This window comes from Amblyomma maculatum, chromosome 4, assembly GCF_055883805.1.
Source record: "Amblyomma maculatum isolate TAMU_Amacu chromosome 4, ASM5588380v1, whole genome shotgun sequence".
Lineage (NCBI taxonomy): Eukaryota > Metazoa > Arthropoda > Arachnida > Ixodida > Ixodidae > Amblyomma > Amblyomma maculatum.
In genome coordinates this window covers 164,630,458-164,656,619 of record NC_139347.1, presented here as the reverse complement: position 1 = coordinate 164,656,619, position 26,162 = coordinate 164,630,458, and the positions used below count along the sequence as shown (strand labels likewise).

The window sequence follows — 26,162 nt, the reverse complement described above, 5'->3', positions numbered from 1 at the left end:
ACCGCAAGCCGCAGTATCGCATTCTCTTGAGCAGCACTGGTGAGTCTGGCGCACTGGCACGCACGCCGATCTTGACGCTGTTTTTGGGAAAGCATGCCGTCGGCCGCTGCCAAGATTGAGAAGCCGGCCTCCTTGGAGGGTCAGGATTCCCTTAAGAGCATCGTGACTATTTTCGAAAAGAAGACCAGGAATCTCGAGAAGCGCAAGGTGCGTCCCGCCGCATTTTTTTCCTTAACCCGCGTTGCCGAGCGCGGCCCTACACACGTCACGCTAAGCCTACGCTGGTTGCGCAGCCCTTTTCTTCGCCTGGGCCATACTCGCTGCTGCGGCGTGCAGTGGGTCCAAGAAGTCGCTGTCGTGCGCCATGGGGGTCGATGACTGTCTTGCAGCTGACGTGAGGCAGTTGCCGGCTGGGAAGACTCGATTGTAAGCCTAAACCGGGGCAGTGCTTAGAAGAAAGCTTTTTGTTGGGCTGCTGCCAGTCAATCGCCTGGCCTGGCGCCGCCCAAACACAAATTGGTCAGGGTCTTGGGCTGTCGACAACGTGGTTTAAGCACGTGATGCCATCGAAACGTTTGCGATGGGTGCAGAGAATGGGTGTAACGTTGTGTTGTTTTGTGAACACGGAAATCGGGTTATCTTGGAATTAGCTCGCCCGGGCGCCCACGTTTTCGTCGGTGAAAAGGTGCCGGATACGAATAAAGCAAAGGCATTCGTAACCCGTTTCCTGCGTGTCTCGCAGACACGACTGGACCACCTGAAGAAGGAGCTGGAACAAGGGAAGGAACTTAACGAGGACCAAAAGGTGAGTGTCCCGTTTGTTTTTGCTGCCGACTTTTTGAGTTCGGCGGCTTTCCTTTGAATCTCCGTTCCCCAATCGCATTCGCGAATATGCCGATGCTGTTCTGTGGCCACCTGCCGTGGCGGTGCAATGACTGAGGGACCTCCGTGCGTTCAATGTCCCCTGAGCAATTGTACTCGAAATAATAGCGAAGGCCGAGAGTCCAGCATTGGTAGTCGGGCCGCCTGCGATGTTGTCGGCAGCTTTTAAACCTCGCAGTTAAGCACATGTGTGGCATTTGTGCTTAAAACGGCGCTGACAGTAATATACGAGACTTCTCGTTTATTAAGTTGTGATAAAATGTCATATAACGGGTCCTCCCCTCCGCCACCCACTCACCCCTACACACAGTTTGCTGTTCACTAAGTACCATGCTGCCGACGAATGCAGTCTGCACTTCCCCTTTTCTAAATCAGCAGGCATTCTAAAACCTTCTATGCAATGACCTGCAAATGTCTTGACCTCATTTCCGTCTTGTGATTCATGGCTGCTGCTATCAGCTGTCTCATAACTTCAACCTCATTTGTTGGACAAGGGTTTCGGAAATATGCAATTGGATAGCTGATTCGACCCTCCGAACTATCTTTTCCAATACTGTGCACACTGCTTGTCTAGACCAGTGAATGTTTTTTGAAACAGTTTGGCAAGTTCTTCGACATTGCATCACTTTGTGTGCCTCATGTCCAGGGCTGATGTATTGAATACTAGGAATTTTTTTTTTTTACATTTGCTTGCATACAAAAACGGTCATGCATGCTGCCATACTTTGAAAACTCCCACTTGCTCAGATTAGTTAATCGTCGCATGAAAATAACGTTGCTATATTTGCGATACGTTAGGACAGGCAAGTTACATATTCTGGCATAAAATCGGTCAGCCTTGTATATGTTTACTGCTACTTGAGCTTTGTAATTTTTAAGCTTCGGTAGTATTATGTAAAATAAAATTGCACGTGACAGAATGAGTAATAAATTGGCAGATAGAACCTAATGTGTTTTTTTTTTTGTGTGTGTGTAAGTTGAGTCAGTTTGAATTATAAAAACACACTCTATCAGAAAAGCGTAGCCGTGAAATCTATATTGCACACATTGTCTGCTCATAATGCATCGTGTAGTAGACAAGTCTTGCTTTTGTGCTATTTTTATTGGGTGCAGTTTTTTAAAGATTATATAGGAAGGAAAAGAAAATGCACGGGCCTGCTACTGGCTTTGTAGCTGAGCCACCTTTGCTGCCTCGTGCGGAAAGAAGAGATAATAGACAAGAAAAAAGAAGAGGGAGAGTTGTGTTCAACGAAACAAAAGAATCCCGTGAAATTGGTTCAGTATGGTTGTGTAGCCTTCGCGGGGGGGTTGACATCAAAGCTGCGAGTCTTGGCTGCTGGCTTACAATCAATCCACAATGATACCAAAACTAACGAACGAAGGGCCGCAGCTTTGTCTGCGACGCTGGCTGTGTAGCGGCGTTCTCGACGCGACGTAGCCCCGCTTAGCACTCGCTTTTTGATACCGCTGTGCGGCATGGTGCTATACACGAAATCGAAAGTATGAGACTGCGTCGCGAAACGGGGACCGCGCCTTGCGAAGTGCATGCCTAGGTCGGTTCCGGGTTATGTTTTTTTTTTTTTATTGCGTAAGCAATACTGTTTTTCTTGCTCCCATGGCTTCAAGCTGTGTTTTGTGCCGAGAATTATGCAGGGTGAAAGCAGTCGTGTCGAAGCGCTTCGCGTGACCGACCTTTTCCTGTGCCGCGTGTCTTATCGTAGCGATTGCAAGCGATATCGGAACTGGCGCCTGTTCTCTAGGACGCCGGTGCGTTCATAGCCAGTCGTTCCAGTGCGGTATGAGTCGTGGAGCTGCACGTTGTTTCGTGTTCAGCGAGCGCGCAGCGGCTGTCGATGCCACGGGTTTAGCTTTTTTTTTTTTATGTACTAGGCCTAGTTTTAGCCGCGTTTGGCAGTCTGTCCTGCGACGGAAGAGCGAGCTAATTGGCATGACAAGTTTCAGATGCTGTATTTAGTGGATGCTTCCGGCCGTGAGCTCAGACGAAAAGGTATTTTCGTAATTCCTGTATGTTTGAGTCCTGAATATGTTTAGTAGCAGAGGTGCCCAAAGAAAAAGTGGCCTGTATAATTGTTGCTATTCAGAACTGCGAATATAAGCATTTAACATATGAACTCGAACTCCAAAAAGTTGAAAAGGTAATTTAGGGTTACCGCTTGGAATATTCAGAGATCAGCATGTTGAACGGAACTGTCGCGAAGTGCTTGGAATTTGTACAGATTGCTTGAGGTGATGACGGCAGACTGAAGTTAAGGTTTTTGTTGTAAATATGCTTCTGACACCATTTCTATTTTTTTTTTTTTACTTTTACGCCCTAGACTATGATGACACGGTTTGGAGACTTTTTGATTCTTTTTTATCGAGTTTTCTTATTCCTTTTTGGTGTGTCCTGTATTGCTGCTTAGCTGATTCACTGTATTGACTTTGTATTGATTTAAATTAAGAAATCTGAACTTAGTTTTCAGCGCGGGAAGACGGGACACAGCGCTACTAACAGGAATCACCCGTTTAAATACAGCAAATACAGCAGTTTTCCAACAATAAAAAGAAAAGGCAATGTCACAAGAAAGCCTATCATATCTCTGGCTGCCTCATCTGCCCGGGAGTGAACCTACCCATTACAGTGCTACTGATCTCTTATATATTCGATTTCTTTTTTTGTCTCAGACAAAAAGATAAAAATTTTCACTGGAGTGAAAATTGGGAGGCTGGGATATGATTGGGTGTGGTGTCCAAGAGGGGCCACACTTCTGGTGTATAATGCTTGTTGTGGTTTGCAGGTAGCGGTTGGCAAGTATGACCAGGTGCAGGAAACTCTGGAGTTGACGCGGGAACTGCAGAAAAGCGTCACTGCAGTCGTTCAAGAGGTTTGTGGCCTTTCCTTCTCCACTTGCACTTTTTCTGAGCTTGACTGTTCTTGAACTGTGTGGAGAGAGTGCTGATGGCCTTGCTGTGGTGTCTCAGGGGTCAGTGCACTTGACTGACCCCTGTGAGCGATGTCTGTGCTCAGTAAAAAACCCCTGATGGCGGCAAATATAGAGCTCACCACAATGGCCTCCTTTGTAGGCAGTCTTGCACAACTGGAATCTGTTGCTCATCCGTGCTTGAATTTCACCCTTTCCAAGTGGTCAGCGCAGTGCCATGTTTTTTGGGGCATTGTGTTGGGATATAGGGAGGCACACACATACCTTTTCATCTTGCCTGCTTCTGGCAGGTATGCACAATTGAAAGTCAGTTTCGCCCATTTTTTTCCCTGCCACATATGCCTTTTAACTTTGTTGTTGGCCGTTTCAAGCGGTGTTTGCGTACGCATTGTAATCAGTTGACTGGGCGTGTTGATAATTCGGAAAGGTGAAGCTTCCGTTTCTAATTGCTCTCGACTGTGGGCGGGTGCAGCACTTTCGCCAGAGCAAGCGGCAGGCACGTCGGGAGCAGCTGGAGCGGCAAGCGCGGGAGGCCCAGCGAGTGCGGGAGCTGCTTGAGGTGCAGGAGGTGCTGGTGGCCCTGGGCTCTCCCGCGGTACGCCAGTGCTTCCTGGATGGCGAGGCCGGGGCACCGCGCCTCTCTGCCGAGACCCTTGACCAGCTGGACCAGCTGTACCGGCTGGTGTGCCCTGACCGGGAGGAGTGCGAGCCAGGCGCCTTTTCTGGCCTGCTGACTCAGGCCGCCGATCACCTGATGGCCCTGCTCGACGCCCGGCCCAGGCCCCTGCTGGGCACAACCTGTATCCTTTCTTGCCTACCTGGCAAATGTATTTGACTTTGAGGCACATCACTTGATAGGCACTTTGCCATCTCTTCTGGCTGTGCGAGTATTGTGTCCATGTGTGGCGAGGCACCACCCATGTGATGAGGGCGTGCTTTGAGGGCGTGGGGGCCCACTGTGTGGGCGCCCTGCTTTTGCTCTCCCCCCCGACAGTGTTCTTGTGGGGAAGACCAAGCACAGGGGCCATCTGATGGGTTTTTGTCATTGCCGCCTCGGCACCTGGAACAGTGCTCCAAGACATGCAGTAAATTTTCAATAAGTCAACTCTCATTGATTGTGAAATGCAGATGATTCAAACTTTCAGCGCGGCTCCGTGGACGACACCCCGGCAAAGCTATTTGGCTTGGACACTTGCTAGTTGGGATGCTAGAGTTCTTTCACCACTTGATTTGAGCAGGCACCTAAGGCCGCATGCAGGTATCATTGGCACAATAGGAGATTGTAGAAATACTGACTTTCTCAGACCCAAACTTCATGCACTTGAGGTAGTGCATGCAACAGCAGATAAAGAATGGACTGCCTAGTCTTTGAGAATGTCATCATCAGCCTGACTATACCCACTGCAGGGCGAAGGCCTCTCCCATATTTCTCGACTTAACCCGGTTCTGTGCTAGCTGCATCCACTTGACCCCTGCGAACTTCTTAACCTCATCTGCCCACCTAACTCTGCCGCCCCCTGCTACGCTTTCCTTCCCTTGGAATCCAGTTTGTTACCCTGAGCGACCATCGGTTATCCTCTCTTTGCACTACATGTCCTGCCCATGTCCATTTCTTCTTAATTTCCACTAGAATGTCGGTAACTTGAGTTATTTCTCTGACCCACTCTGCACGCTTCCTCTCTCTTAATGTTACCCTTACCATTTTTCGTTCCATAGCCCTCTGGGTTGTCCTCAACTTAAGTAGAAGTCTCTTGGTTATCCTCCACGTTTCAGCCCCATAGGTGAGTACAGGTAAGATGCAATTGTTGTATACTTTCCTCTTGAGCGATACCGGTAAGCTGCTACAGTCGATGGCCGATTTTTCGGACTCTCAACGAACCACGAAAATGTCCGAAAAATCGGGCAGTCCGAAAAAAGAAATGTGCACCAAAAAAGCTCAATTTATTGCCTATTATTCACTTTGAGGCCGGAAAAAGTCATGAATGCTTTTCTGCACCTTGCTCCGCTTCCGTGCTAACAGGTCCACCTGAATGTCGCTTGCATCAGCTCAGCTGCGCTGCTGCAGGTGAGTCATCATTGTTCTTGCTCTCTGACTCCACAAGCATTTGGCGAATAATTCCTGTATCTATGAGCCCAGAGCACAGTTCCAACTTGTGGTCCACGTCTGTGAACTTTGAAAACGAGACTGCCGATGGAATTCTAACACCAGCAGTGCGAATGTCGTGAATGAACTGCTCACTGCCTGACAACTGCTCGATGACGCTCTCCCCGTCCAAGGCAGCCAACTCGTCATTCAGCACAAATCCCGCGTCGTGGAAGCAGTTGCGCAGCGTTGTGGGGGCTACAGACTTCCACACATCGGCGAGGGTACTAAGTGCTCCAAGCAAATCGACAGAGTAGGTTTTCCCACTGTCGAGGCATGCCACAACCACCAAACACTGCATCACAACACAGACTCATTGAGTGCCTTCTTGCTGTTGCGTTGCAAGAAAAAAAAAAAAAACTTATAAAATCCAGAAACAGAACTGAAGCCGATTCAGTAAAATGCGAGCCGCAGTAGTGACAGAACGTAGTTCTCGCATCAGCATGACCACGGTTAGGCCTACACGGCAAACACAGGAACAGGCAGTAGAAGTGATCACGCTAAAAAAAAAAAAAAGCACTCGACAGCAACGTTGTCCCGGAAACGGAAGCTGCTAGGCAAATATAGCCTTGATCCAGCATGTTTAGCTAAGGAGCGGCACACAAGGCCGGCACCGGTTTTGAGGCGAAAAATGGAATCGTCCTCCTTAGAGTGTCCGAAATTTTGAGCATCATAATACATTGACTTTATAAGGTATGTCCTGGGGCCGGGAAAAAGTCCAAATAATCAAGCATGTCCGAAAAATCTGTCTTCGACTGTAGTCATAATCTGCGAGTGCTTGCCAAATGCGCTCCATCCCAATCTTATTCTTATTTCCTTTTCATGGTCCGGATCTGCGGTTACCACCTGTCCTAAGTAGACATATTCGCCTGCTACTTCCAGTACTTAGCTACCTAATGTAAACTGCTGTTCCTTCCCGAGGCTGTTGAACATTACCTTAGTCTTCTGCATATTGATTTTCAAGCCTACCTTTCTACTTTTCCTGTCTAGGTCATCAATCATTATTTGCAGTTCATCCCCCGAGTTGCTTAGCAAGGCAATGTCATCAGCAAATCTCAGATTACTGAGGTATTCTCCATCTACCCTTATCCCTAACTGCTCCCGTGCAAAGTCTGAATACTTCCTCTAAGCAAGCTGTGAATAGTACTGGGGAGATTGCGTCTCCTTGCCTAACACCTTTCTTTATGGCAATTTTGTTACTTTCTTTATACAGAACTATGGTTGCTGTGCAGCCACTGTATATATCTTCCAGCACTTTCACGTACGGCTCGTCTACCCCCGATTTGAGAATGTGCCAACCACAAAGTTTCCATTTCATTTCTTCGAGTTACACATCTGTCTCTGCAGCAGGGGCGGTTATTGGTCACATCAATCAGCCAAACTTAGCCCAAGTCCAATGTTTCTGTCTCTGATTGGTGTCACTGTGCGGTTCCCTCTTCCATCTGCGTGCTTCTTCAGTTGCACCAGATTTGTATGCTCAATAAGGGTGGAAAGCTGCAGAGAACATTCTTTTTTTCATTGCTGAATTTACCTAAATGCACACTCTTGGCTAGTTTTTAATTATTCCAAGAAATTTGGTTGCTTTTATAATAGGCTGATTATTCTTCAAGATGCAAAATGAACTTCAGGCTGATTTTGGGCGCGAGGACATACCGTGGCGCCACTTCTCGGAAGCGCCTCCGTGACGAACTAAGTGGGATAACACGAATTGAACTGCGGCTGTAAGACTGTTTCCTAGATAGTTTAGCTGCATGTTAGTATTACGTTTGTTTATTTATTTAATACACACCTTGGTCTGGGCCTGTATAAGCTTATTTGAGGTATGAAACTGACTCATTCGGCAAGAAAACACTTCACGAATCAGTTCCCAAAGTTGGCGAGCTTTGACAACGACGTGCACCGGCTGCGCAGCATTGCTGTTGCCCTTATGGTAAAAAAAAAAAAAACTGAAGTTTCTACACAACCATCAGATGTAAGTCACCACTGAACAGCTAATGGGATTCATCTGAAATAGCAGCGGAGACGCCTGTCAGGTGCCCGATAGATGCTGAGAATCTTGAAATAGCACCGGCGGAAACGGGAGTTCGTCTGCTCCCTTGACCGTAGTGGAGTAGAAAAGTTTTACTCTGGGGAACACGTATCTTTTTTTTTTTTTTCGCATACTTCAACATATCACGACATGCATGTAATGGTCTATCTTTGTTTATTCACATACTCTGTCATTCGAAATCACTACAGTACTGTAGATGCTGCCTGAGACAACTGACCATGCATACCGCTGCCCGTGGCGGCAGAACCTTCTAGTTCATTTCAGTGAAACTTCAGAGTCAGCGCCTTCATTCTGAAGAATTTGAGACCATTTGCACGATCCTTCGTTTTTCTGGGAGAATACTGCTCCTTGAAGAAACCAGCATTTTTCCATCCTTCCACCTATAGGATCATTAGCTTCACAAGTGATAAGCGCAAATTAAAACGCGTGCGCCGTTTCTTTGCCGCTCACTGATCTCTTTAGCGCCAACTCTATAGATGAAATCTTTCTCGCTGAAATATCTGCTGGACACATTAGAATGACCACTTGCTTCTTTGCCCATTCAAATCTTTTTTAAGGAAGATTATGGGAGTTATTTTTCGGGTAGCGATGGGAGCTTGCGCCGGGTTTCGTCGCTTACGTCCTAAAGTAGCCTCAGAAACTATGCGAGATCAAAAAGTGCAATGCTGGCGCTCGTTATCAACCGCTGCTGGTGTATTATGTTTTGTGTTGCCTTACTCTCTCTCTCGAAAGCACTGAAGGGACAGCACCATCTCTACTTCTTTGATGTGCATGCATTTGTGGTGGTGTCAACCTTGACTGGGCCCCTTTCTCAGACAAGGCACTGAGGGAGGTACTGCTGGAAGTGCAGCAGAGTGCCTACTTCTCGGGGACATCGGGTGAAGAGGAAGCAGCGGCCCCCGAAGCTGGCGATGATGCTGCTGCAGCTGCTGTTGCCGCCCCTGGTTCGGAAGAGGAGGCGACAGCCATCGAAGAGGATGAGCAACAGCTGCAGCAGGAGGTGCCCCTGACGGAAGAGGGGGACGAATCTCCTGTCAACGAGGTGAGTCTGTTGGTGCTGTGAGGACAGGCTCTGCAGCAAACCTTGCCAACCCTTTCTTGGGTGGTGCTACATCTGCAGCTTGCACGGAGTCTGAGAGCTGTTGAGCCAGCTCTCCAGTTGGCAGTAGGTGAAAAAAACAATTGAGCAAATAGTTGCCGTTTTTATTTATTTTTTTTAACTTAGTAGAGAGTAGAGCCTTGAAGCTTGTCGGAATAATTGAACAGTCTGGAAAAAATGTAAATTAAAAGAAAGTACACCTTGCTGTGAAGTGTTGACCCTGGAAGTCTTGAACTTGCAGCTACTCTAGTTCCATTTGCATGCAGAAGTATTGGATTGGTTTTTGACCAGTCGAGTTTTTATGTCCGCACCATTTCATGTTGCCATACCAGACTGTGATGTGACCGCTGGTCCCGCGGTGAACGTGCTGTAATGCACTCCTGAACTGCGCTGAGGAAGAATGGTGCAAGAGTACGGTTTCCCAGTGAACTCTGAATTATCAGGGTATGAAAATTTCGGTCCGCTACCGCTTTGTCTGAATACAGGGGCCGAATTACGGTTCTCGCTCTAAAGTTATAGAGCGTGACGTCAAAATGACGACGCCGTGACGTCTCGGCGAGACGTCAACGCGTGACGAAAATCGGAATCAACCAATGATCGCCAGGGTGCCGCCCCGGGCCGCTTATTTTCACGGCAACAGGTTTATTCGCACGTCAAGGAGCCGTTTGCTAACTTTTTTATAGATATAGCGTGTGAATAAATTAACTAAAGTTTTATATTTTCAAGAAGCCACATTTAAAGTTCAATGTCATAAAAAAAATCAAGAATCAGCTACAGTTTTGCAATTAAACGCTCTTGTGGGTAGCTTCTTTTGCCGCGAGGGCGCGCTGGCAGAGGTAAACAAACCGTAAAAATGGCGATTTTCAGTAAAACAGCTGATTCCACGGCTATAGTGCCGGCTTTTGCGCATCGTCTGATGTCAAGGTACTGTGTGATGGTCCTAAATGCGCGGAGAAATCATATCGAAAGCAGTGTAATCGGGGCTTTATTTTTTTTTTAGGAAGCAAACAAAAGAAAGATCGATCGCGGAGCACAGGCAAAATAAACTTCCACACGAACGTCTCACACACAAATGCTTCAGTTAGAACGAGCACGGGGAAAAGCAACGCGGTTGAGCGTACACTACCAACCTCGCTCGTTTTCATTCGTTTTGCACTGTATGTCGCCTTCGCCTCCGCCTTTTGCTTTGGGCGCACTGCGGAGCCCAACCACCCTTCAGCGCCAACTTTGCAGTAGTTGAGTTCAGCCATTTGACGCACGCACTTGCTCACCATCAGTTGTGAGAGGCCGACTACCTGTGGAGACGAAATCCTCCGGAGGCAAAAAATAAAAAAATAAAAAGATCGAGGCACGCATGACAGCCGCACCGTCAAGAGCGGTCGACTGCGAGCTTCATCACAGTTCATCGGCGCATTCATCGCACCACCATTCCGCTTTCGCATTTTCAAGTCGAAATAGGCGTCGGAACAACTCGCCGAACAAGTAGAACGCATTCTCACACACCGCCCTTCGTCGTTGCTCGCGCCGGCGTTGCCGCTTCAGCGCCGGAGCCACCACTCCACCGCGGACACCGCTGCCATTTTCGCTCTATAACTCGCTCTAAAACGTTTTAGACCGTCTCATCGCGCTCTACAAAAATAGTCTAAAACTACGGGCATAATTAGGTGCGCGACGTCATCTGTTTTTTCGCCTCCGCGATGCAATCGCAGCATCCCGTGACGCAACTTTTCAAGATGGCAACGGCGACCAATAGGAGCGGGCGTTTTAGAGCGCTCTCAATTATTAGCCCCGAGAAGTTTGAGTGGCGCCCTCTGGCGGTCAGCCCGACGTGACGTCACGGCAAGGACTGCCTGCGCCGATCGCTCTGGCTTCTCCGGGTTGCCGCGTAGCTTAGTCTGCGGCCTCGGTTGCTCTCATAACAACAGCATTATGAACAACGCAGACAGTACCGATTGAGTCACCGAGTGTCAGGAAAAAAAAGTATTTAATCATGATTCCTCGTGCTTTCAAAACACGAAACATGGGCTCGTCGCGGTGAGCGCAAGTCTCGCGTGTGCCCGAGCGCTCGCCGCGACGGGCGCAGCTGGTGCCATCGCCGCGGCAGGAGCCTTTCGTGCGTCGTCCCTTGAAACTGATGATGTGCGTGGAGTCACTATCTTCATGATTGTATTACGAATGTAATACAACCATGAAGATAGGTCTATATGCCTGCGACGCGATAAATTTGTACCGTTTTGCTGTGGACGTTGCTTAGAGCGCGCATTATGGACTGCGCTCTGTGAAATTTGTGCACGAATTTTTATTTAAAAGAGGCTACTGATTAAACTTTATTAGAATCATCTTACTTATCGAGCATTTTTGAGAAGCAATTACGCATGATTTGCCAAGAGCAACGTGCATTTTGATGACCAGAAATATGATTTATTAACCGTGTCGTCGTAAACATTTCCGTCATTCCGTTCGCCTCTGCCTATTGCGCCGCAGCCGTGCGCGCATGGGATGTCTTGGGGGCACTGCTAATTTGCAAATTTCTTTCCAGTCTCCCTTTCACTGAGGAGCATAAATTCCTATGTGGACAAAGCGTGCGAAACAAGTCGCTGCCTTAGTGAAGCAGGGAAACCATTTTCATCAATGATTTTTGCAACCGTTATTAGCTGTTTTTGCTTGAAGATGTCATTCGCGCTGAGCTGAATCCCAGCATCCTTGAAAAGCTTCTGAACCTTCACGGTAACTCCTGAAAAGAAAAAAGCGCAAGCTTTGTCAAAAAAAAAAAAAAAAAAAAACAGCTGCAAGTGAAACAGGCAAACAGTGCATAAAACTGTATTACATACCTTCAGAACTTCCTGTGCGTTGGTTAGCGCTGTGTGTTGGTCCTTGAGAAAAAAAAAAAAACGACAGAATTATTATGCCAGCTAAACCACTCTTTACAGATAGAGATATCACTAAATTTCCGTCACGCATTGAAAACTTTTTCATTTTGTTAACTACTACAAACAGCTCATTGAATCCATATGTGAAGAGGATGAAAAATGGGTCTTGTTTAAACAGGCCAGTCCTTCTCTGTTCTTAGGGTAACATTATGCTTAGAGTGTGAAGGTTGAAATGCAGTATTTTCATGTACATTTGGTGACGTGGCTAGATAAAAGAATATTCCTCGTGTATCTAGGGATGACTTGTGGTTTCATTACTTCATTTTTATGTTGTAACAAGCTCTCCACTCGCATTTACTGCAGTAATATAGAGATTGTTTAAAATATTAATTGTTTGTTTTGATCAACAGTAGTGCTGAGGAAGCAAAAGCCGATAATTTATCACGATTCTAGCTTACTCATGTATTTCAGTTTCATGGTCAGAACTAAAGAAGATGCGGGATATATAAATGTTTTTCTTTTTTCCTGAATGCTTGATAAAAATCATTCACGTCAATGTGAATCATCACAAAGGAATAGTGGCCGCATAGCGTATCCATAGGTAGACATACCGTCTCAATCTATAACTTCCACCTCCTCTTCTAGTTGTGCAGCATCGTCCATGGGAACGGCGCTCGAATTTTAACTACTGTCCCCATTCTTGTGTGTTGTCAAAGCCTCCGCGTGTGCGCAGAACTGGTACGACTTTGCGGGAACGCCTCTTTCACCTGGAATCAGAGTGATTCAGGCTACAACCTCAAAAAACACTGACACAAGGCCTTAACGAAGTTTGGGCATTACCTCAGAAAAGCGCACAGTAGCTGCACATCACGTGCACTTTAAAGCCACGCTTGTTGCATAGCACACAAGTCTGAGACGTAGCTAAGGCAGGGCTTCACGGGGCCCGGAAAAAAAAAAAAAAGAAAAAAAAAAAACTCCCTATCACAACCCTTACTGAAGTGCTGTTTTTAGGAACGCGTTGCATTGAATCTGCGCCCCATGTCTTGGAAAATTTGGAAAATATCAGCATTCAAACAAAAAGACCAGCACAGCTGTGCGGACTGTGTCAAATTTCGCGGCATGAATGAACACTAGAACACCACTGCCGTGAGATTCGTTACATTTTAAACGAAAACTTAAGCAGGGTCCCAGTTGATTCAGCTTGGACATTCCGCTACTGAGCAAAATGTCTGAGCACTCACTGACACAAAGATCGAGGAAACAAAAGTTTGAGCAATGGCTGATTTACTTACGCCGCCGCTTCGTCGATCCCGGGAGCGATCGCCTTGCATCGCTAGGACACACGGGAATGTTGACGGATGGAACAGCGTCTGGCAATAGTTTTGTTCTTGTACACTGATAATTAAAAAAAAAAAAAAAAGACTAGTTGACAAACAGCCCTTAAAAGCGTCGCTACACGTACGGCTCACCTAGTATCTTGTACACCGGCTACACAGTCTTCCTTTTTGAAATGCTTACTGCACCACTAGTGGCAATGCCGACGGTTGCTTCCCCATTCTTAACTTTATCAATCTAACCTCCTTCATTTTGAACAACTCTGGGTAAAGTGGAAGCTTACACCGGCTTTCTTCCGTGATTTTCACTGCGCACTGAGCAATAAGTCACCATGATTATTCGCGAGCGAAAACGAACGAAAGGAGCCGGCATCGGCCGGGAGGAGCAGCAGCCCGCGGCTGGCGGAGTCCTTGCCGTGACGTCAGACTGCGGCGATCGCAGCGGCGCCAGTGTTCGCTCTCGGGGCTAATAGAGCGGTCCGTAATACGGCCCCAGATTTGACAACTTGCTTGCTTACACAGCTAAACCTATACGTAATGAACCTCTAGTAGGGAATTCCTCAACATACCAAAATTTCTCAGATCTTGATTGCTGCCCCCCTTGAAGTGCGCATATTTTAAAGCTGCACATATTGACCGGGTTGCAGTGGTTGACATATAACCTCGCTACGTGGGCTACCTTTTGCGTGTTTGATTTCTGGCAACCTAAAATAACCATTCAAGAGCTTCGTGACAATAAAATACGAACAGACATAGGGGAAAGTCAAGGATTGCATAGAGCAATGGTGCATTTATGTGGCATACGTAGCAATTTCTGCGGCTCTTACTCTTGGAATGTTACATTACTATAGTCCATGCTTAAGAGCAGATAAAAGTAACGGGAGAAAAAAAAAAAGCTTGGGAGAAGTAGGATGCTAGAGGTATCGGCGCTGCGTCTGTGGCAGGGACAACGGGCGCAGGGAGCCTGTTTCCCTGGCAAATGGTGGCAAGCAGTGCGAAAAGCTGCCATGCTTCTTTCACAGCACTGCTTTCATCATAGCTGTGCTTGGTTTGAACGGAAAGTTGCTTTGCCGGCAGTATCTTGAGCGCTTGATTGGAAAATTGAAAATTTGTGTATCTCCTCCTCTGCTCTGTTTTATCTGAAAATTTTGCACTGCGTTAAGACTTCACATCAAGAAGCATTTGCTGGATGCATTTTTTGTGTTATCGGTGCATTTCTGTGCCGGTCTAAAAGCTACAATGCTAAAATACTGTGCAGTTGAATTCCATGAATGTAACAGAATGCCTATACCAGTGCAATTTGGATTAAACTGTTTTGTGATGCACTGGCATACATGAGATAGTGAAACAGCCATATGTTGTCTGGACAGGTTCCCGAGCCCTTGGCCGATCCCCTGCACCAGCAGCAGTCTCAACAGCTCACGCCACCACCAGCCACGCTGCCCAGCCCTCTCAGAGAGGCTGAGCCCATTCCCGTGGTGCCGGTCGTTGCAGCAACGACAGTGCCCCCTCCCTTACTGCCTGGCGATGTCATTGCGGAGTCAGCAGTGATTGCCGAAGCTGCTGTTACCCTGGTCTCTGGTCGATTGGACTTCTTCCAGGAGTCCCAGATTGACCTAGAGTCGCCACACATGGACCCTGCGGTGGTTGCAGCGCTTCCGTCAGTGCCCGCTACAGGAGTGCACCCGCCGCCACCCGTGGTGGTGGCACAGCAGGCAGCCACCGCAGGCTTCGTGCTGGCTGCTGCTGCACCGCACCACCACCACCCGACAGTGGTACCACCTCACCACAGTGCCCCCCACCAGCCTCCAGTCACCAGTCACCACGCCGTCCCTCCCCAGTCGATGGTACCAGCTCACCAGCCCCAGCAGCTGCCGCCTATGACCATGGACTATACGGAACACATGCCCATCCCCACAGTGACGTTCACCAACCAGAGTCTTCGCAGTGGTGGCCACGAAGGAGACAGGAGGCCGCGAAGGGGAGGCGGTCCTGGCGGCCCTCCTAGAGGGCCCAGACATGGTGGCTATGCCAATGGCAAAGGTGAGATCGCTCCCTTTTTCTCCCTCTTGTTGAGCGGATTCTTTCTTTGTAACCAGATGAGATTGAAAGGGGGCTGTTCTCCCCTGTCAAGCGAACATTGGTTTCTGAAAGTTGCGTCAGCTCCCACTTTGTTTGGCAAACAAAAGGCACCTGACTGTTGTTCCCAAAGATGCGAGATCATATTCAGTCAGTCAAGGCAAGGCACCAGTGTGCTGAACGTTATCAGTGCCTGTAACCCTACCCTGGTTATGCTTTCTGCAAGCAGGACAGTCTGGTCAAAAACGGGTGGAAGCGCAGCCTCATTTACTTCATTCTGCTTCAAACTGCTTTGCCTGCTTCATCGTGCTCCAAAATGCAATATTGTTCCAAACCTTAAACGGAGTATGAAATGCTTAAGGGGGGACACGGGTCTTGCGGACCAAAAAATCGCGAAAAAATCACTTTTTAGAAAATGTGATTTGCGAAGTCAGTAGCTCTTTATCTACCTATCTGCTGAGTTTTTCATCTCTAGGGTCGGTATTTTAGTCACAATGCCAATTTACATAATCGATGTCGCCCAAATTTGGGCCGAAAACGACCCCCGAAACAACCATTTTCCGCGAGGCGTAGCTCCCATTTTGTGCGCGGCACCGTAGCCATCTTGGTCTCATTCGAAAGAGCCGCCTTTCGTCTTCAAATTGCCGCCTCTGCTGTTTACATTCGCCCATTGGTCGCATAAAAAAATAGCAAAAAAGAAAACGTGGCATTTGCAATCCCATTGGCTTTCGGGGTGCACGTGACGATAAGGCGTCCCCGCATTGGTGGAGCTGGCTGACGGCGTCTGCTCGGCGCGCCCGAGCCGCGGGGAGACGGCGGAGACCGTAGACGTGACGCCGGCCGCGCTTGGTTCCGAACTGCGAGGTGCGTTCATGGCAAGAATTTGTGAAAAAAGTGAAAAAAATAGTTGAATAATCATCTCAAGTGATGCCCTGCCCCGGCTGTGCGCGCTCAGGCCGACGAAAATCGTGCGCCGAACGATCGTGTGTACGAGCCTGAAGTAGGCCTAGCGTGTTCCCCAGCACGGGGGACTGCTACTGCCAGCGGTCGCACCCGCCGCGACAGTGATAACGCAGGCCGCAGATTAGCAGAAAGATAAGCTCAAAACAGGAAAAGCTTGAACTCGCGTCAACTCCAGCAACGAAGCGGTAGACGGATTGTGTTCGTAACAATGACGGCAGCGCGGCGGACAGTCCGCTTGGCGATGCGGAGTTCACGATCGTCAGATCTAAACAGTTTGCCGAGATTGGCGAAGCGTAAAACATACGGCGGCGATACTGGCATTTAAAAAAGTGAACGGGGATAAGGAATCGCCGTCAAACTTATTCTCCAATGCGTAAACTGCGGGACACGTCGTCTTCGTAGAGCTCGCCGTGCGTTTGCGCCGATCGGACCTCGTTCATAGTCCTTAGAGAATTCACTTGCTTCCAGTGCAATGCAGAGCACTGGGAAGCAGCAAACAGCTCCAAATTAATTTCTTTTCCGCAATAACCGTTCCTCGCCGCGGTCTTGATGCGAAGACGTAGCAAAACGACGTACGTAAAAAAAAAAAGAAAAAAAAAGAAAAAAAAAGAAAAAAAAAAGTGACAACTGAATGTGCTGCAACTGCAAATCAAAATGAAAGAGGCGACACTTGGACGTTGGAAAGCAAAGAGACTACATTCCTGGAGGTTTATAGCCATTTTAAATTGTAAACGTGTGCATTGCACCAGTGAATGTCTGAGAGCAGAGAGGAAGCGTGCTTCCTCTGCAGCTTTTCAGACTGCAGCAAAACGAAAGCAGAAGGGCAAACCCAATGCAGATTACTGTCCAGGAGCCTTCTAGGCCACAGTGGCCTGCATTTCTACAGTTTTTGTTTGATTAAATTAGTGTTTGACATTGCAATTCGTTTTTTCCATTTTTCTCAAAATGAAAATTTTGCCTACCCTTCTGTTTTGCGGGTGGCATTGTGGCTCTCCTACTCGTTAGATTGTAATGATTTTTTCTTTTACTGGCTCGTGAGTGTTAAAGGAACACAATAAAGCTATTATACAAGGTCTCAACTGCATGAAAAATTTTTAAACATACGAAGATGTAGAAAGGGGGTGGTTGCACTTGTGAAGCTGAAACTTAAAACTTCCGTAACTTTGGCTTGTAGTAAGGCAGGAGCACAAAACTTGTTTTATTGTGTTCCTTAGACATTCAGGAACAGATCCATGTGCATTTTAGCAATTTCCCTTCAGTAGATATTTTTACAAGTTTGGAACAGCAAAGTTGCTGTAACTACTCAGCAAATTTATGTAGAAGAAAACTAACAACATATTTGAAACCAGCACATGATTTTACATAAACCCTGCAAATTTCATACTCACAGGACAAATATTAAGAAAATTTTGCTCAAGACCCATGTCCCCCCTTAAGGGGGGACCCGGGTCTTTGCAGCCGAAAATCGGTCAGAAAATTGGATTTTCAATCTTCTCGTCTTCGCGATTCTGAGATCTTTCCGCAGCTATCTCCGAAGTTTCGTTGAAAAATATCGCCTAATTTGCGTGTTACAGCGTTCCAAAGATGAGAATCTGCGCGTGTGGCCCTTTAAACTGAGGTTAAATCGCGCCGCATTTCGATCTCCCGCAGTTCGAGAAATACGCGATCCGCGGGCATAATCTTGGTGTCGTTCGAAAGATTGCGATTCAGGCCATTCCTATATCCCGGTTGGTGACCATGAGCGAGCCCACTGAAGCGGAAAACAAAGGAATAAAATTGCGTGAACCACGCCCTGCTATTGGACTCCCACCGCACGTGAGCAAAAGGCGAGCTTTGGTTGGCTGGCGGCGTCGACTGCTCGCGGTCCGGCGCCATTTTGAAAAGGTCTCTCCTTTAGGCCTAATCGGCCTAACGCCGTTCCCTCATCGTAGCCACAACGCGAAATGCGCAATATTGAGATTCACGCTTCGTTATTAGCCTAAAAAAAAAAAAAGTAGCGAAAGGAGATAAGTGCGCCGGGGACGCTGCATCGCCGCATCTGGTTATCTGCAATCAGTGACGAAGCGCCGACGCTCCGCGTCGAGTCCGCGATGGCCTGATAACGGCGTAGCATAGCCGGTCGTGCTCAGTGCGATGGCGAGGACTGCCGCGTACGAAACCGTGAGGGTGCAGATGAGCAAGTGCAGCTTTCAACGCCGGGATAGATCGCCCTGTGAGGCAGTGCCGCGACCAGCCGCAGCGGCAGTCACGAAGCAGCGTCCCGCGACACGCGAAACATAGAGAAGATTGCGCGGAATCCCAAATCTTGTCGAAATAAACTTTCGTCTGAATGCTACGCGGTGCAAGACGAGCAAGGGGCGCTTATCACTAGTTGCAGGCCAACTGCGTTTACAGCATGAACGTGAGAATGGCGATAGCGCGCCAGAACTTGGCACCAACTTTTGCGGAGGTCACGATGCAAACGCACTCGTCTTGGTGGCGGCCTCCCGACCATGCGTTCCGTTCGCGAGAAATTTCATTCTTTGCGGGTGAATTATATCGATGGGAAATGATGCATTGACATCAGGAGCTAGTCAGAATCAACTTTAATGAGTTTCTGTTAGCTTTGGTGCTTCAGAAATTTATCAACACGTTTTTCCTCAATTTCTCAAAATCAAAATATTGAGGACGGTACATGTTTGGAGGTGCGATATCTCTGGTTCTACTTATGATATTGCTATAATTCTTTTCGCACCAGAAAGGTAAACTCATGTACAGTGCAAAAATATAAATGAATTTGTGGTATTTAATGAGGAAAGTTTTTAAAAATGTCATTGCTTTCTGGAGTGTCAAGGTGGCTTTTTGGTCTCTAACATTGACAAGCTGTAACTTTGGTTAAAATGGAACTAGGACATTCATTCTTAATTTTTGCATTCTCTGTGTGTTCTAAATTGATTTGATAAGTCAGTTTTTATTATAACTCCTGTAGTTTTACTGACAGCTCACCTCCAAACAAAGAACATAAAGTGCTCAATATCTTCAGAACTAAATGGTTTACATAAAATTAATGCGCATATTTGAAATCAGCACAAAAAGCTGCATAAATGGTGCAACTTTCATCAAAATCTACCAGTAAATAAAAAATATTGTCTCAAGAGCAGGGTCCCCCCTTTTAAAGGGGGACACAGGTCCCCGTGACGCACTCATCAGACTCTCGAAAGGCGCTGTGTGACTTGCACAAATGATGATACGGAGCACTGTTCACCATCGCAGCCACCGAAGCAAACGAGCAACGATGGTGACAGTGACAGTGATAGGCAGGAGTCGGGGGAAAGAACACAACTTTTGCTTGTTTTCTCGTGGGTACGATAAACACCTCCCCCTCTGTTTACCTTTTTCTCTGGCTGAAAATTGTCTGAGCTCTTGACCCTTCCCTGACTATACAACGCATTGCACTTGCATGTTTTTCGGCCGAATTTTGTATGGCAAATCTTAGCTGTACTATTGAACTATTTTGCAAGTTATCTCTTCAAATGAGGTTCAGCGGTACTTGGGTTGCAACCATGCTTTTGTCATGTGGTGTCTGCTATCATGGAAGGCCACTCTGCCTTCCTCTTGGGGCTGTGTGGTGCTAGTGGTGTAGGTAGCCAAGGACCAGTGCTGCAGTAAATTCCTAGTAGTCTGTGCAAGGTGGAAACAACCAGAATGAAGGAATTGTTGCCTAGTCACTGAAAGAGCAGTACTGCCACCTGGTGCAGCTTCTGACAAAATGCTGGCTTCACTCTGTCTTGCACTAGGGTTGACCATGCCCAGTCATTGGTTTTTGCCATTGACCCCAACCCTTCCAGTTGTGGCTTCATTCTGTGGGAATTGACACACATTCTGCTTGCTGCTGCTGAGCATTGTAAGCAAAAGCTTACTGAAGGGCATGTCTGCCTACTCTACCATCGAGCAGTTGCAGATGCAGTGGAAAAAATTGCTCCACTAGACATGTTTGTGTGGAGCAGGGTTGACAGCAAAAGTCTGAACAATGGAAAAAAAAAAAGGCAGCCTCTGCATGACGGTGAGAAAAATGAAACTGAAAAGAAAATCAACTAAGCCAGTGCATATCAGCTGTCCCGATTCACCCGGGAGTCTCCCGATTTTTAAATGACCTGTCTGATTGTGGGACCACTGCCCTACATCCTGTGATGGGATGCATCAGCCGGTATCGCGGAATCTGCTGCTCTGTTGTAATCAGTCGTAATCACCATCAATGGCCACTGTAGCACCATAAACTAGGCAGCCGATGAAAGCCAAATGAAGCCGCAGTCAAAGTTGCTGTAGCTCACACTTCTATGCCGTTGCAGTTGCTTGCTTGTATTGTTTAGGGTTAGCTAGGCCACCTGTCTGCAGTGCAGTGTAAAGTTAGAATTCTGTTGTGCTTAAAAAGTCGCGGCGCTGTCAAAGCCCAAGAAGAAATACTTGTGGATGTTTCTTGCAGTCTATAATCCTCAGTTTTCACACCCATACACCAGTGTCACACCCATACATACTTGGCATAATGTATGGGTGTGACATCAGAGTGTGTCTAACTGCGACAAAGTTGATTGGAAACTAGAACTGAATTTTACTTATCACTATGCAACAGAGCCCTCTTACATCAGAAGCTGGCAGCGACTGCTATTGCAAGGTCCACATACTTATTAAGCACTGCGTGAAAGCTTGGTTGATTTGAAACTTTTCCCCCATTCTTGGGAGAAAATGTCCGAGTCAGTGCTGTGTGTACAGTTGAATCCCGCCACAACGAATACCGCCACAACGAAATTTCCGCGACAACGAATAATTTTTTATTCCCCGCGAGTATCCTATAAGAATTAATGGCCTAAATTTCTCTGCACAACGAACCATTTTTGCAGAGCGTTTCCGCTTCAACGAAATTTTCGCGTTCAAAATCGAAACCGAAACTAGTTTTATTGGCGAGAAGTCCAAGTCAAATCCAAAGCCACATTAAGCATGAAATCACGTGATTGCAGTTCCGCCATTTTGGCTTTGTGTCGTGGTCGCGTTGTTCACTCGCTGCCTTTCTCTTCGACAACGACGAGTTTTCATCCGCAGGACACGATGGCAACGCAAGTGAAAAAACGCAAAACTCTTTCCCTTGAGCAAAAAGCTCAAATAATCGCCCAAGCAGAAAGCGGAAGGAAGAAAGCGGCAATTGCTGAAGACTTCGGAATTCCTGCAAGTTCGCTGTCAACGATTCTAGGCAATAAGGACAGCGTGAGAATGGCACTTGCTTCAGGCACATCCTCGAAGCACAAAAAGGTGACGCGGCCCCTCCATGAAGAGTTGGACAAAGCAGTGCATGCGTGGTTTGTGGAAGCACGAGCCAGCAACGTCCCCCTGTCCGGAAGCATCGTCCAGCAGAAAGCCTTGAACTATGCATGCCTACTTGGCATTGATGATTTTAAAGCCAGCATTGGCTGGCTAAACCGTTTCAAGGCCCGCCATAACATCGTTGGAAAAGTGTTGTGCGGCGAGTCAATGTCAGCAGACGTGGACGGAGCAGCTGCTTGGAAGGCGAGTAACATGGCCGGAATTTTAAGCAACTTCGCGCCTGCAGACATTTACAACGCCGACGAGACCGGGCTATTCTACGAGATGTTGCCGGCTAGGACGCTCGACTTCAAGGGGCAGCGCTGTCACGGCGGCAAACACAGCAAAAAACGCATCACAGTGCTGCTTTGCTCAAACATGGATGGCTCGGACAAGCGTCCGCCGTTAGTCATAGGCAAAAGTGCCAAGCCGCGCTGTTTTAAGGGAACTCGTAGCCTACCTGTGCAGTACAAGGCGAACAACAAGTCATGGATGACCCGCGCTATTTTCACCGAGTGGATGATGGCATTCGACCGCGACATGAAGCGGCAGGGCCATAAAGTTTGCTTGCTTTTGGACAATTGTTCAGCGCATCACTCCGACGAAGTCAAGCTCACTAACACGGAGCTGAGGTTTTTCCCTCCCAATTGCACGTCTGTTTTACAGCCTCTCGATCAGGGCGTGATTCTTAGCCTGAAGCGCGCTTACCGCGGGAGGTTAATTCAGCGGCTGCTTTTTAACATTGAAACCGGCCGAGACACGAAGGTGGACTTGTACGTGGCACTGCAGATTATGTCTGCTGCCTGGAGCACACTGGGGCGCTCAGTAATTGTGAACTGTTTCAGGCACGCCGGATTTGCCGAAGGTCGACCCGTACACTCTGCTGGCCTAACACCAGACGTTACAGACGACGACGAAGAGGCGTCACCGGCTCCGGGGATCGCGGCCGCCTGGAAAACGCTGGGAGAAATAGGAACCGTGCCGCCTAATCTCGAGCTCGACGAATACATCGGCGCTGACGCTTGTGTTGTTGTTCACGAAGATGTGAGTGATGAGCAGATCATAAAAGCTGCCCGGAATGATAAGGACTCTTCCGATGAAGAAGACGACGACGTACAGGAAGCGCCGGCTGCGGCAACCGCCATATAGGTGATGGACGCTTTTGATGTCATCAGGAATTTCGTTGCTGTCCGAGACGACGATGTTGCAATGGGTTTGCTGACCGAGTGCGAAAATCGCGTGACGGCGTTGCTCGCCGTGAAGCGTAAGCAAACCAAGCTTACAGATTTTTGGCATTAAACGCCTTTGCTGCTGCTTGGGCAATTCTTTCTGCGTTTCACGTCAAATTTTTGCGATAACGAAGTTCCGCGAGAACGAATTTTTTTTCGTGCACCGTGAATTTCGTTATAGCGGGATTCAACTGTATGTATGGTGTGCTGTGGTTGCAGCGCATGGCTGAAGTTGTGCTCTTTTTCTCTTTCCAGGGTCTGGCCCTCAGTGGCAGTCCAATGGCAGTGGGCATGATCGACCAGAGGGGCACCGGGGACCTCCGAGGCAAGCAGGGTCTGGCCCCAGGGGAGGACAGGGTAAGGATGCGCCGCACAGGCATGCTGTCTGTACAGAACTTCTCGTAATTCAGTCGCGAGCGCTTTTTCGGACTCGGTGGGACCTGGAAAAAAGTGAATAATTGATCAGTCCGAAAAATTCGTGAACTTTTAAAGTGAAAAATGAGGTTTACACACCACGAACTTCGCCTACATATGTTGATTAGAGGGAGTTCTAGAATAGCACGATTTGCTAATGCGCACATGCTGATTGGTGTCTACGCAGCATGCATGCGCGCAGCCTGGAAGTATTCAGCTCGCTCAAGGCAGTTGCCGCCTGTGCAGAGATGCCCCTTAGAGAAGTGTATTGTGCTTAGCAATACTCACTATAACCCTCCAGTTAGAATATCCTGGCTGGTCATGCTTTTATCATGTCCGTGTCACCTCACGACACACTGTGATGCAGTCTTAGGTCATGCTCATGCCGCGAACGAATGCACGCACCGCAGGAAGAATAACATTCAGCTTCCATGGTTAACGACGGTAGCGAACACGACGAGATGGAACTTGCGGGAAAAAGGCGAGCGGAATGAGAGCCCCGGTGAATGTGCACTGGTGGCAGCATCTGAATGAGCTACTGCGGACGGTGCTCGCGTTCCATTTTCAGTCCAATTGCATGTATAGACTACCGCTATGAGAAGGCCGTGCATTCCCTTACTGACACTGCCTCAAATTCTAACGATGAGCAGTCAAGCTAGTTCGTCCGAATTACTCTGCTTCGCTTTTAGCTTTATGGTGCGCAATACTGATTGTTTGCTAAAATGATCCCCGCTGGCATTCGTTTTTTCTTGCTGAAGTCTTAATTTTTTCAGCATGAATCTCCATAGTATTGCTGGTGCAAAATTTGGCCGAAAAACTTCGGGACACCCTACAGTCTGAAATATGTCATGGAAATGTACATGTTTCTGAATGAAGTCTGTTTCTGAATAAAGACTGTTGCTAAATAAAGCCTGAAATTGATGCAATTGTGAATAATTGATGCAAGTCCGAATAATTGGAGTCCGAAAAATCAGTCTGAAACTGTACGAGTGAAAGTTCAGAAAAAGCGCTTGCGATTTCTCGCTCGGTGCCAACACCGGATTTTCTGGTAAAGGGGGCCTTTAACACTATCGCATTGCAAGCAGTTGCGAAGGTCTGACTTCCCAATAATCTGCCACTGAGTAGTCCCAAAATGTATCCAAATTATGCGGGGCTTGCAATCAGGGGAGCATATCTTGGATCTCATGCAAACAACACCGAGGCACTTGTTTGAATTTCACGAGTTCGATTTAGTGAGATATATTAGTCTGAGAAATGCAGCTTGCATGTGGACTCCTTGTGAAAGATTGATACATCAGAAGACAAAAGGATGTGTGCATAAACTTGGACCTGATTTGTGAAGAGTCATGGCTTGTGCTTTCTTTACCTTCATTTTTGCATATTGTCTCTGTGCAAATAGGATGAAGTGCATCGCTCATTTCTAAAATGTGCAGGCACCCCTTTCTCTCCTAGATCCAGTGTTGCGCTTTTTTTTTTTTTGCTGGAAAAGCCCCGCACAAGACTAAAAACAAGTGTTTTCTCTCATTTCGCTGTTGACGGTGGCATCTTTGATTTTGCTTTCTTGGCTAAAGCTGTCAGTCGTGCGGTAACATAATTGGCCGAGCAAAGGTTTTTCTGATACCTCTGTAGCTCTCAGGGTTGACATACTATGTTCATTACCGGACCGAGAGTCCTTCAGCCACTAAGATGTTGAGAAAGGCACGAGTGTTTGTAGTATAATTAGGTTAAAAGTTCTTGTAAATTCATGCTGTATGCAAGAACTTATAAAAGAGTTCTTGCATACAGCATGAATTTACAAGAACTTTCAGTTCAGGTGGAAAAAATTACATTGGTCTATGGACATATGTGAGCTGTGGTCATGCCTTTAATCAGTCAGTTGCAATTAGCTCCAGTGTAGTTTCCATTTGTTTTGTTTTTCGTGTCAAGGGAGATGAAAGTAATGCAATGCTTTTGCTTTTGTGGTCCAGTGCGGACAAACTGGAATATGTAGAACTGTACCGGTGTTGTAGCACTTCAGAGTGCCGAGCCAAAAGCTTGCATGCATCATATGCAGCAGTAATGCAAGCATACCTTTGTGCTTTTTAATCTTAAGTGGGTTTTTAATTGGGCTTTTCAATCTTAATTTCCCAGGACGCGGGCGCCCCACAGGAAATCGTGGTCCCCCACGTAACACCGGAGTTCCAGCTGCTGCCTACGCCCAGTAACAGCACATGGCATCACTTCGCCCAGCTGCCCCAGGAGGGCACTGCCAGCAGGGGACATGCCGGACTCTTGGGAGTTCGACTTCGTTCCAGCTTCCTTCTGCCACCGCCCCTTTCTCATGCCCTCGCGGTTTTGTCACTCTTGTTAAAGGCGGTTACTCCCTACTCTCAGGCTGTGTCTGCACATTTTGTTCACTTTCTCCCCCACTTTTTTTTTTCTGTTGCCTGTAGCCAGCCCGGGGCGGTGCCAGTCACCTCTTGTTGTGGATGATGGGTGGGGGAGGCACTCCATCCAAGTAATGTAAGGTCATCTCTCAGGCGTGCGTGCCCGGACCAAAAGCAGCCCCCACCTGCTCCCTCTCCCCCTACAGTTTGTGCATAAGCGTTGGTTCTTTCTCCTTTCCCGTTCCTTTCTCTCTGCCCGTTTCGGTGCCGAGGGGGACATGGAGACTGTGCTGCACAGGGCTCTTTGCATGTGGCGTACACGTGCAAGGCATGGTGGATTGTGCAGAGGCAAATAAAGAGGAGAGCCAAGGTGGATCTTCTAGTTTTAAAATGCTCATGTGTTCTGTCTTCCCTGTTGGCCGGTGTTATGTGCTGTGGCATTGTTGGATATCACCAT

General features: G+C 47.6%; 1 protein-coding gene across 1 annotated transcript; it reads left to right on the top strand.

Moving 5' to 3' along the window:
- Capr (Cell cycle associated protein caprin family member) lies at positions 1 to 26,098 on the top strand. The gene is made up of 8 exons (XM_084602745.1): positions 1 to 207; positions 743 to 805; positions 3,681 to 3,767; positions 4,297 to 4,624; positions 8,833 to 9,059; positions 14,691 to 15,363; positions 23,181 to 23,282; positions 25,470 to 26,098. The coding sequence occupies exons 1-8, from the start codon at positions 94 to 96 to the stop codon at positions 25,541 to 25,543; spliced, it is 1,668 nt and encodes a 555-aa protein (XP_084458871.1). The 5' UTR covers positions 1 to 93; the 3' UTR covers positions 25,544 to 26,098.
- Positions 26,099 to 26,162: the final 64 nt, after the last annotated feature.